General features: G+C 51.5%; 1 protein-coding gene across 2 annotated transcripts in view; it reads left to right on the forward strand.

The window, feature by feature from the left end:
* Nucleotides 1-5,254, forward strand: part of B4GALT1 (beta-1,4-galactosyltransferase 1) — a 50,746-nt gene extending 45,492 nt beyond the window's left edge. The window contains exons 5-7 of one of the 2 annotated variants that reach the window (XR_013829167.1): nt 2,012-2,116; nt 2,352-2,842; nt 4,545-5,254. Coding sequence is in view for 1 of the 2 variants with exons in the window: in XM_079927374.1 (XP_079783500.1) it covers nt 2,012-2,116; nt 2,352-2,484 (238 nt within the window). In the remaining variant the exon portion in view is untranslated. Of the gene's footprint in view, nt 1-2,011; nt 2,117-2,351 lie in introns of both variants that reach the window. The other variant, XM_079927374.1, reaches the window with a different exon arrangement.
* Nucleotides 5,255-11,699: the final 6,445 nt, after the last annotated feature.

An 11,699-nucleotide genomic window follows, 5' to 3' on the forward strand; every position in this document is an offset into this window, starting at 1 on the left:
GCCTCTCCCATTGCGGAGCACAGGCTCCGGACGCGCAGGCTCAGTGGCCATGGCTCACGGGCCCAGCCGCTCCGCGGCACGTGGGATCTTCCCGGACCGGGGCACGAACCCGTGTCCCCTGCATCGGCAGGCAGACTCTCAACCACTGCGCCACCAGGGAAGCCCCTGATTCACAATTTTTAAAGGTTAAACTCCATGTATAGTTCCTATAAAATATTGGCTATATTCCCTGTGCTGTACAGTATATCCTTGTAGCTTATTTATTTCATACATAGTAGTTTCTACCTCTTAATCCCCTACCCCTATCTTGCTCCTCCCCGTGGAGCAGCTTTCCTGAAAGATAAGGAACCTAACTCCTACTGTGTACCAACTGGCTGTGTGCCAGGCACTAGTTCAGCACTGAGGGAGGCCAGGCTGGGAACCTTGAAGTCATCTAGGACTGGCCATTCCTGCCTCTTAGCTTACTTTTGTATTCCTGCTGTCAAGGCTTTGGTTTTGGTCCTCATTCCTTTCTCCCCCAGAACCTACACAGAATCTTGCACCCCGTTCTGGCTGCCTCTAGTCTTGTTCCCAGCTCTCCATTCTGATACTGCTTATCAGAGACTTCCCTTTGGCCCAAAACCTTTGGGAAACACTGTATACCGTCACCTCTCCATATCTGTGGATTCCACATCCACAGATTCAACCACCCTTCAATCGAAAATATTTGGGAGAAAAGATTCCAGAAAGTTCTAAAAAGCAAAACTTGGATTTGTTGTGCACGCGCGACTATTCGCATAACATTTACATTGTATTTACAACTAGCTACATATCATTTACATAGTATTAGGTTTTATTTTTAATTAATTAATTTATTTATTTATTGTTGGCTGCGTTGGGTCTTCGTTGCCGCACGCCGGTTTTCTCTAGTTGCAGTGAGCAGGGGCTACTCTTGGTTGTGGTGCATGGGCTTCTCATTGTGGTGGCTTCTCTTGTTGTGGAGCACGGGCTCTAGGTGTGCAGACTTCAGTAGTTGTGGCACGTGGGCTCAGTAGTTGTGGTGCACGGGCTTTGTTGCTCTGCGGCATGTGGGATCTTCCCGGACCAGGGCTCAAACCCGTGTCCCCTGCATTGCCAGGCAGATTCTTAACCACTGCGCCACCAGATAAGTCCCTGTGTTAGGTATTATAAGTAATCTAGAGGTGATTTAAAGTATATGGGAGCTATACCCCAATAAAAATTAAATAAATACATAAGGCTTAAAGAAAAGTATATGGGAGGGTGAGGATGTGCATAGGTTATATGCAAATGCTACACCATTTTATATAAGGGACTTGAGCATCCACTGTGAAGGGGGGGTGTTTTCCTGGAACCAGTCCCCCGCGGATACCGAGGGATGACTGTTATATCCCTGTCCGACACTGGCACTGTTCTAGGGGATGCTAAAAGCTCTAAGGAGGCCTCCATGATGTCGTCTTTGCCCTTCCTTCCGGCTTCATCTCCGGCCACTTCCTACCCCAGACCCTGTTCACCAGTCCCCAGAAGCTTGTGGTACTCCCTGAGGGCACTGTGCTTGCTCTCGCCTCCCTGCCTTTGCCTGTGCTGTCCTGACTGCCCGAAATGCTCTGGCAAAAGCACCCACTCATCTTCAAGATTTGGCTGTGCCTAGTCTTGTTCAGGTAGAGTCGGTTGCTTCTCCCTCTGTTGCGCGCATCGCCACCCTTCCCTCGTCCCCTCCGTACTGGCACCGATGGCCCTGTGTTCTAAGCACACCCACATTATAAAGTCCGTGAGGGCAGACACCCCCAGTGCTTGGCACAGGGTGGTCACCAACACGATCTAGAACCAGTGGTAAAATGTTATGGGAAAGGCATGTGAGTTTTAAGCAATGCCTGTACACTGGGCTGGGCCGTGGGCTGGGTGAGAACAGCTGACAGGATGGTGGACAGGACAAGAGTCTTGCAGCTGGGACTGTGGGACCCGAGCCTTATGGAAGCTCTGTAATGACGACTTGTCTCTTTACGCCTTACAGATTAGCTTTTAAAGGCATGTCTGTATCTCGCCCAAGTGCTGTGATCGGCAAGTGTCGGATGATCCGCCACTCAAGAGACAAGAAAAATGAACCTAATCCTCAGAGGTGTGTTCTGTGTTTTATTCTCTCCCCTGTGTGTGTTTCCTTCTTTCCCCTTTCAGGTGGGGCAGGCTGTAGGAATGAAGCTCTGGAATGGGCTTCATGCCTTGAGGGTTCAATCCACGGGACAGGATTGGAGTAGGAGTGGGGAGGAGGGGCCAAAAAGTACAAATGTTTAAAGTTTTTTTTTTTTTAAGATTTTTGTTTTGGCTTCAACCCTTTGCCCGTTTGTTCCTTGTAGGTTCGACCGAATTGCACATACAAAGGAGACAATGCTCTCCGACGGTTTGAACACACTCACCTACCTGGTGTTGGACGTGCAGAGATACCCGTTGTATACCAAAATCACAGTGGACATCGGGACACCGAGCTAGCATTTTGGTGCAATGATAAGAGACCTGAAAATGGCCAGGGACCTCTGCTGTGTGTCTCTGCCAACCTGCTGGGCTGGTCCCTCTCATTCTTACCAATCAGAGTGATAGACCCTCTCGGCTCATCATTCAGACGCCTTTCCAGATGACCAGGACGAGTGGGATATTTTGCCCCCAACTTGGCTCGGCATGTGACTTCTTAGCCCCACGAGGTGTACGTAAGCATAGCAACTGTCAGCCTTTGGGGGGTTCTCAACATGTTCACAGTGTCACCCCAAAGAATCAGAGCTATACACAGCCCCAAATTTGGTGACTGTGGGACTCATTCCCTGTGAAAAACTGCTAATTTGTTGTGATATAGGTAAGAATTTTGCTTTAAATTGTGGTATTATTACTTTATGAAAAATTGGAGAGTGCTGCTGAAATTGGATTGGTGTGATGTTTATTCGGAGTCACATTATAACAGAAAAACACACGATTTCAACCATTCTCATTTTACCCCCTTCTCCCCACCCTCTTTCCGTGGTATGCAACTGTTACAATCACTGTGTGTGTGTGTGTGTGTCTTTCCTTAGCAAAAGAATTTTAAAACTTGAGCCTTGGACCTTTCACCCTGCTAACGTGTAAATTCCAAGGCGACTTTAGCCACCAGAGCAAAAGCCTTGGGTGTTCTCACATTCAGTGGCCTTTCTCCAGATTGTCTGATTCCTGAATGTAAATCCTTTTTTTAAATAGCAGTTTGTAGTATTTTAAAGAAAGAACAAATCAGGTTCTAATTACGAGCTAGCTTGATTTTGTGTTGATCCAGAATTGCATAGTGTTTAGCCGTGGCAATTTATTTTTCTGAGCATGCTATATAAACTTGAACTTCCCATGTATTTTTATTGTGGTGTTTTAAATGTGGGGAGGGGACTGAGCATTTTTTAAGGGAAAAAATGACGTATGCTATAGTGGCCACACATGGGCCCTGATGTAGCTGGCAGGCCAGGTTTTCTGAAGAGCAGAGTCATCTTTGGGCCCCTTGATGAGAGCTAGGCCTCCACATCGGCACTACTGAGCTGGACTCCTGGGGGAGACAGAAGCCTCGGCCTGCCTGGCTGACCTCTCCACCTCCCTCCCCTCCCCCCGGTGGGCAGGGCTGAGGGAACCCTCACCTCCTCAGACTGACCCCAAGACCTCCCGCTAGGGCCCTAGGCTGTGGAGCTGTAAATGACAGCCATGAGGTTGTTCACTGGCCCTTAGCCAAGGCAGGAGGAGGAAGGCCAGCACCTCTGGCCCCTGGGTGCTGCCTCCTGGACTCTGATGGCCACGCTGCCTGGCCCACCTTGCAGGACCGGTTCTCCTTCCTCTTTCTCCTTCCTCCCTTCTGCTGCCTCTCTCTTCCCTCCCTCCCCCTTTTTGTTCCTTTGCCTCTTGCCTGTTCCCTAAAACTGGCCTGTGGCGCTCAGGGTCAAACATTCATTCTCCAGCGTGAATGTGCCTTTTCATTAGAGATCTAGAAAGAAGTTCGGCTGAAACCACCCACAGTCCCCCACGACCACTCTGGTGCCTAAAGCCTCCCATTCCCCCTCAGGTTTTTAGCAGGTGCTCCCACTTCTGGGAGGCTGACCCACAGCGGTATCTTCCCCAAGCCCACCTCTGCTGCCAGAGGTTTTAGCCGGCCTGGGTTGAGATGCACAAGGCAGTTCCTGCCACTGGGTGCCCTTGCTGGGTCCAGCCTGGGCTGAGGGCTTAAAATTCAGCTTTCTAACCTCAGAGTGGACCTTACAGCTGGTGGCAGCCTGGAAACCAGCCCTCAGTGTAGAGGCTGAGCTGATGCCTGGCCCCAGTCTGAACCTGTGCCTTTATCACTTTGAGCATCTCAGATGCTAATGTGGTTCTTTTTCCAGAAGCCTTTGTATTGGTTACAAATTATTTTCCACTGCAGAAGCAGCTGGGCTATGCAAAGAGTGTTCCTTCTGTCAGTTCCCCACTCCTTAACAGTGATGTTGATAAAGCCAGGAATGTACTGTCAGGGAGTTTTGGGAAGTGCAAAGAATGAAGGCCTCTTTTTCTATCCCCAGATCCTGACTTTTCCAAAGTGCCTTAGAAGAGAGGAGACAAATATCCTGGGTGGTAACCTCTTTGTTACTTACTTTACTCTTAAAACAAAATTCTGACTTTTTTTTCTTTTTTGTTTTCCTATTGCATTTTCTTTCATGTTCCATTGTAATAGTCAAGTATGTGGTTCATTCTCAGGACCAAGGGAAATCCTGCTGCACCTCTTCCCCATTTGCTGATCTTCCGGTGCGCTAATGGAGTCCCAAGGTTAGGCCTGGACCTTGCCTGGTTCATGAGATGCTGCAGGTCCTGTTTCCTCACTGGGGAGTTCAGGGCTGAGGGTTCAGGGACCATTTCCTTCACCTGGAAGTTGTCACCATGAAGTTGTCATGTGCTGTGACTTTATTTCTGTCCATTCTGTTGCTGGTGACCCTGTAAAGTGGCCTTTGGGAAAGATCGGAGGGCAGAGGTGGCATAAGAGGGTAAAGGAAATGCTGGTGCTGACTCAGCCTGGGCAGGATCTCTGCTGACCTGAGGGCTGGATGTGGGGCACCCCACACGGCTGGGAGGGGAGCGTCCCTGTCCTAGAGACCTGTTGTGCTGTGTATTTCGATTTCCCGTGTATGCAAATGTATGTATTTACCATTGTAAGTGGAGGAATGTCTGACCTTGGTGTTCAAAACAGAACTGTATTTTTGCCTTTAAAAGTCAGTAATATAACGTGAATAAATGACCCTATCTTTGTAACGGCAGGTGGTTTCTCTTCTGATGTAAGGGGTTTGGGTTCTCCCAGAGCTGGAGGGCAGTGACTGGGGCTGCCTGCTGGGAGGATGTGAGGAAAGCAGAGGTCTGCCTCCTGTGCCTGCCTCATGTGGGAGGCTGGGGGATTGGGTGGGGGGAGGAGGTGGCGCCTCACCTGGCCACGCTCCACAGCCCTGCCTGGGATCACACAGGGTGCACACACCTCACTGGGATCACACAGGGTGCACGCACCTCACTGGGATCAGCCGTTCCCCCATCTGAGCCTCATATTCATATCTGTAAAATGGGAATAATAACACGTAGAGACTTTTTGAGGCTTAAAAGGGATGATGTGTCTGAAACACAATGACTGACACCTCACAGGTACTCACTATGCAGCAGCTGGTGCCACTTCAGAGTAGAAGTTTCCCTAGCAGTTCTCCGGCCACATTCTGCTGTTTTCCACCAATGCCAGCATGGTTCTGAGATAGTTCTCAGAGCCACTTACACAAGGTGTTCACAGGGTAGCTTAGATAAATAAGCTTTCTTGTCAGCCCCAGGAAATTTAACCAGACGCTCTCAAAGGTCTTAGCTGTGATCCAAGGACTTGAGACAGTAAGTACCCTGGGCACCACCTGCTCCTCCTCTGCAGCGCCCCTGGGGTCAGGCATCAGCAGCCTCTGACATGCTGCTTCGATTGAATTGGCATCTGGAAGAAATGGGCCGGAGGAAACCAGTGTGCAGGAGAGGTCACTCCCGCCGTCCAGGCTGAGGGGGCTTCAGGCCCTGCTGGGATGGAGCTGTGCTTGTGGGACCGGTTGGGAAACAGAGCAGGAAGGGCAGCCCCTTGTAGCCCCACCAGGGCCATCTGGCTGTCTCCACCCATCCCTGTGACTGCTGGAAGGAGCCCTAGTGGCCTCAGGCTTGAGCAGAGGTGGCTGGTACTCAGATCTGACTTTCCAGCCAGGAGACTCCTTTGGACAAAGTGCTGCCTTACAGGGCTTTCCAAACTGTAAGGTCCGGGTTAAGTGGGGCACCCTTCCCTCCCTAAAGATGCACATATCCACGCAGATGCATATATGCTGACATGTGCCTAGGAGAGGCCAGAATGCTCGGGTTCAAATCCTATTGCTCCTTCTTCCTGGTTCCACGACCTTGAGTGAGTGATTTAGCCTCTCTGTGCCTCGCTTTGTTCATCTGTGTAATGGGGATAACAGTACTTCTTTCATAGGATTGTCAAGTAAATTAATCTTATAAAGTACTCAGACTGGCTCATAATAAGCATTATACATGTTACAAATATTTGTTAAATTTTTGAAAGTGCAGGTGAACACACTTGCTGAGATATACATAGAGACTGCTGTGCACACATTACCCACATATACACATGCACACACCAGGTGTGCTGGGGATCTTCCTTTTTTCCTCTTCTAGGGCACGTGTCTGTGGCAGATGGGTGAGTGGATCTCAGGGCAAGTGACCGCTCCTCTTCTGGAGACACCCAGGACCTCACCAGTGCTGCTTCCTCACCCCTTCCTGCCTCCCCTGAGTGAAGGTGTTTGGACTGGCGGCCTTGGTGATGGAGGGGGGCTTGAACCCCGCCTTGGTGGGCTCCAAGGTGCCAGGGAGGAAGGGGGCCAGGGCCAGGCTTTTGGGGTTGCCATTTCCTTGAGAAGTGCCTTTAGTCTCCCACTTCACCTGAGAACCAAACCAAGTCTGAGCCAGGCAGAGCCCAGTAGCCGTGGGTGTGGATTTGGTGGACACCAGACCCCCCCCACCCCCCACCCCCCACCCAGTATAGTATCTCTTTTCCATGGGAGAATGTGACCTGGATGCCTAATCACTAATGTCCTTTGGAAGCAGGGCTGTGGTGTCCAGGCGGGTGGGTGCCCATGCAGGTATTGATATATGAGTAAAACCTCCCCAGGCAGGAGCGTTTGCTGCTGGTGACAGAGGGAAGCTGTGTGTGGGAAGGATGGGGGAGAGGTTGAGGAAATGAGAAGATGACTGAGTTCTAGGTTGGCAAGTCTCCACCACACTCCCAGACACACTCTCCTCCTGTTTCTTCCAGGAGGTGGGAGTTCGGACATTCCTAGAGGCTAATTTCTTCTTAGAACTGGAACTTCTTCCCCCATCAGAAAGGAAATGAGGTTTGCCTGGCTGAGCCGGTTGTGCCAGACAAGCCTCATTTCCTTCTCTGGCACAGTCCCCGGGCAGGGAACGTGGCTGCTGCCTTCATCTGGGCTCCAGGACCTGTACCCAGGCTGGGAGGCAGAGGAACCGGTGGTGTATGGATGTCATGCGAAGTGATAGGGTCAATGGACCAGAAACCAGAGGACCGTGGCATTGCCAAGAAAGCTGCCCTTGAGCAAGTTGTGTGCCAGGTCACTAGGGAGGGGGCCCGGGAAGAGGGCCAGAAGAAGCCATACAAACAATGGTCATTATGTCTGGCTCTCTGCTTTCCCATTTGCTGTGTCACTCTGGGCAAGTCCATTCCCCTCTCTGAGCCTCAGTTTGCTCTTCTGTTTTATGAATCCACCTCTGGTCTCTCCTGCCAGAAGGAAGTGTCGTGGTCTTGGGTTTCCCCTTGTCCCTGAGGCTCATCCTTCATACTGCCTTGAAGAAAGTCATTTTATCTGAGTCTTTATTTGTAAAAATAGCAGGATCACCCCGCCTTCCCCCTCTCCTTTCCCAGGAAGGCCTTGAGCATCACAGGATAATCTGCTAAAGCTCTACCTGGTGGGGCAGGCTGAGATGCTGTGGCTTTGCCATCTCCCTCTTCTGCCAGTCCCCTCCAAGCTCCGGCAGACTCCTTTCACCTGCTCCCCCTTAGGTTTTCCAAACTCAGGCTTCCTGATTATCCCATCGACCCTGAGGGAGAAGCACAGGAGGGAGTGTTTGTTGCATGCAGCAGTGTTCACCCTGCCATTCCTCGTAACACTGAAAACCTAGAAGCCACCATCAGTGGGGGACTGTGCTGAGTAAAATGAGGATCATCCAAACAATGAAGTACTAGGCGACCACTGAGAATGATGAAGTGGATCTATACTTATTGATTAGAAAGAGGTCTGAGGGAAAAAAGCAAACTACAGAATGGTATTTGCACATATGGCAGGAAAATGTCTGAATAATTTAGTGCAGAGATTATTCTGCAGTTGTTTGTGGGAGCAGATGCACGAGCGATAAAATGAAGAGATGATCTCCCTTCTCCGCACAGACAGTGTGGCCAGGCTCCCATTCTGGGGTAACAACCTTTAGTGTTTTGGGGGCTGCCTGAGGGCCGAGGCCTTTAACAAGTACTAGCCCCATTGAGAGAATAAGCTGGGTTGCTCCCCAGGGGAGTTGCATTCCATGAAAGTGCCCAGACTTGGAAGAGAGACGGGGGCTTCCTCCTATGGGGGGAATGATGGAGGTCTGTGCCCTATTCACATTGAGGGGGGACGTGGCATGCTCTGGGGATGTTCATGGAGGCTGGACGGGATCAATTCCGGCCAGAGAGCTTCTAGCAATTCTCTCGGATTTAGAAAAATAAAGTTAGGACAGTTTTGCCACTCTTTCCTGAGTTCCATTAAATATTCGTGCCTGTTATACTTGGGTAATAAAAATGTTAACCAACAGAAAAAATGGCGGGGATGGGGGCACTGTGCCCTGGTTCTGGAGGGGCAAGATTGGCCTGAGGCACCTGATCAGGGCCCTGGGAGGACTATGAACCCAGCAGGAAGCCGGGGCGATCCCACTGCCTGTGGATCTCTGGCCCTGGAATCCAGGTGTCCTGCTGCTGAGGGAGGCCCAGACATCTGGATTTTGACACAGACCCAAGCCTGCAGCTATCGTAGATTCATTTCCGGGCCAGATGTGAGTGCCAGACAATTGGCACGTCCTCCTTGACCTTGTCCCTGCCTGGGAGGCATGTGCCACAGGAGGGAGGGTAGCAAGTTGTGACCAATAAGAGTGCACGCCACTATCTTTGACGCTCTCTCTGGTGGGGTGCCAAGAGCTGGGTGCCGAGCCCTGCACCCCACCCCCTCGCTCATCTCCACGGGGGCCCAGACAGCTGGAGCTTCCTGCACTGAGAGCCTTGGTCAGGGTGGGCCACCAGCAGTTATCCAGCCAGGGACTTGGGCCATTGGTGGGGCCTTCAGAGTATTCCCTTTCTGTGAAATGTCCTGTTGCTTTGTGTTCAGCGACTTTGCTTTCCCCTGATGACAGCAGCGCAGGAGACAGGCCAGCTCCCAGGCCCCAGCTCTCTGGTTCCCCACTTCACCAAAGGCACGTCTGTAATGAGGGAGGGAACAGGAGGAGTTGGCGAACTGCTGCACCACTGTGATCCCTCACACGGCTTCTCCCCTTATGAGCACACCTGGCCCTTTTTGCACTGCGTTGCTCATTACAGTAATCCCCATCATGAGAATCATACGTTCAGGGAGGTCATGTGACTTGCACAAGGTCACATAGAGTTAGTGTCTGATCCAGGAGTCCCAGCCTGGGGTTCTGGCCACAGAACATGATCCAGCCACTCATCCAGCCTCAGCTGCTCTCCCTCCACAAAACAGTGTGAGAGCTGGAGGCCTGAGGCCGAGTGGTGCCCAGCCTCAGCCAGAAGACACAGCCCTCGCTTCGAGCCTGGCCTCAGCAGCATTGCCAAGAGAAGTGCAGTGTAGACAGGGGGCTAGAACCAAGACCTGGTTTCTGTTTTGTGTTGTTTGGGTTTTGTTTGGTTTTCCTTTTACAGTTTGTGAGCACTTGGGAATCTGGCATACTTTGTGGCAGCAGCTCCCTATACCAGGGACATTAGTGCGGCCTCCATCTGGGAGACACATGGGAGTGGCAAACACTGAAATAATCCACCAGGATGCAGGGGGCCTGGATCATGGGTACAGGGAGGAAGGGAGACCCCTGAGAGCTGAGGACCCACGTAGACCTGAAGAAGAAGCTGGGCTCCTTTTTGCCTGTGGAAGCGTCGCTCTGTGAGGCGAGAAGCAGCCCCTGGTTCACAGACAGTACAGCTGCTTCATTGCAGTGCTCAGTCCTGTCCCTTCCCTGGGCTGACACTTGGTGTCCAGGGGAGCTTGGCACAGTATTGTCCCAAGGCTGCTGGGGACATGGGGAGGACAGAGAGACAGGCAGCTCTGCTGAGGCCTGGACTCCTGCTCAGCTCTCCCTTTTCCTTCTAGGCACCTCTTCTCCCCCCTCCCCGTGCACCCTCTCCCCAAAGGAGGGCAGCGCAGCACCATTCCCAATCCTCCCAAACCTTCTTAGCCAATGGCGTTTTCCTAAATGAAACCGGGGGCTGTGTCTGATGATTCATGGTTTTTAGACAGGCTGAATCAAGAGTTCTAAAAAGCTCTGCTGGGTTTAACTTCATCAGACTCCAGACCTCAGTGATTTATGTTTCATGCGGTTTGCTCTGGATGGAAGCTGACCCAGCCACAATGAGACATGGAATGAGGAGAACTGACCATCTGATGCTGAGGAAGGAAGAAATCTCCACCGTGACCAATTTGTTGGGCAATGTCTCTCAGATGCTAGCCTGGGCCCTGCCTGCCAGCTCAGAACACTCTGTCTCTGACTCAGGTGCTAGGGTTCAACTTCGTCTCTCGCAGACCCTGGGCTTGGTACCTGGTGGGCTTGGCTAATGACGTTGGCCCTACTGGCTCCGTGGGGCCTGTGGGTACTCTCGCCACCTTGGGTCTGCCCTGTCTTGCAGGTTCACTGCCCACACTCTCCAGAAGACCTTTCCAGAGCTTTTCTTCATAGGAAACAAGGCCTGCTAGGTCTTTCCCTGGTCCTCCACCAACCCTGAGGTGAGCACACATCCTAGCACTCTGCTGGGGGTGCCTGGCTTTGGGAGGATGAAGGCAGGAGAGAAACCTGAGGAAGCCCTGGACTGGAAGACCAGTGTTGACTGGCTAGGTGACCAAGACCAGATTATCTCTGATCCCCATCCAGAAACTGGGTGGGGAGGCTGTGAAAGCCTGCTGGGGCTGCCAGCTTGTGGTTCTAGGAAAACTCTTTAGGGTGCTTTATTCCGCCTGGCCCCTCTGCCTGTTTGAGGTTGCTGCTAGGGCACTTAAACTAGGACTCAAGGCCAGAAACAAAAGTTCTCTTTGTCAATCCTGGAAACCAGGGAGGGGGAGGGTGGAAGGAAGGGAAGCTCCGGGAAGTCCCGAGGCACCCCCAGGGGCATGGTCCAGAGTCCAAAGGGAATGAGCCTTTGCTGCAAGCCTTCCTGGAGAGCTCTATTGCTTTTCCTTCTTTTTTAACATCTTTATTGGAGTATAATTGCTTTACAATGGTGTGTTAGTTTCTGCTTGATAACAAAGTGAATCAGCTATACATATACATATATTCCCATATCCCCTCCTTGTGTCTCCCTCCCACCCTCCCTATCCCACCCCTCTAGGTGGTTGCAAAGCACCAAGCTGATCTCCCTGTTC

This window comes from Stenella coeruleoalba (assembly GCF_951394435.1).
Source record: "Stenella coeruleoalba genome assembly, chromosome: 7".
NCBI classification, from domain to species: Eukaryota; Metazoa; Chordata; class Mammalia; order Artiodactyla; family Delphinidae; genus Stenella; species Stenella coeruleoalba.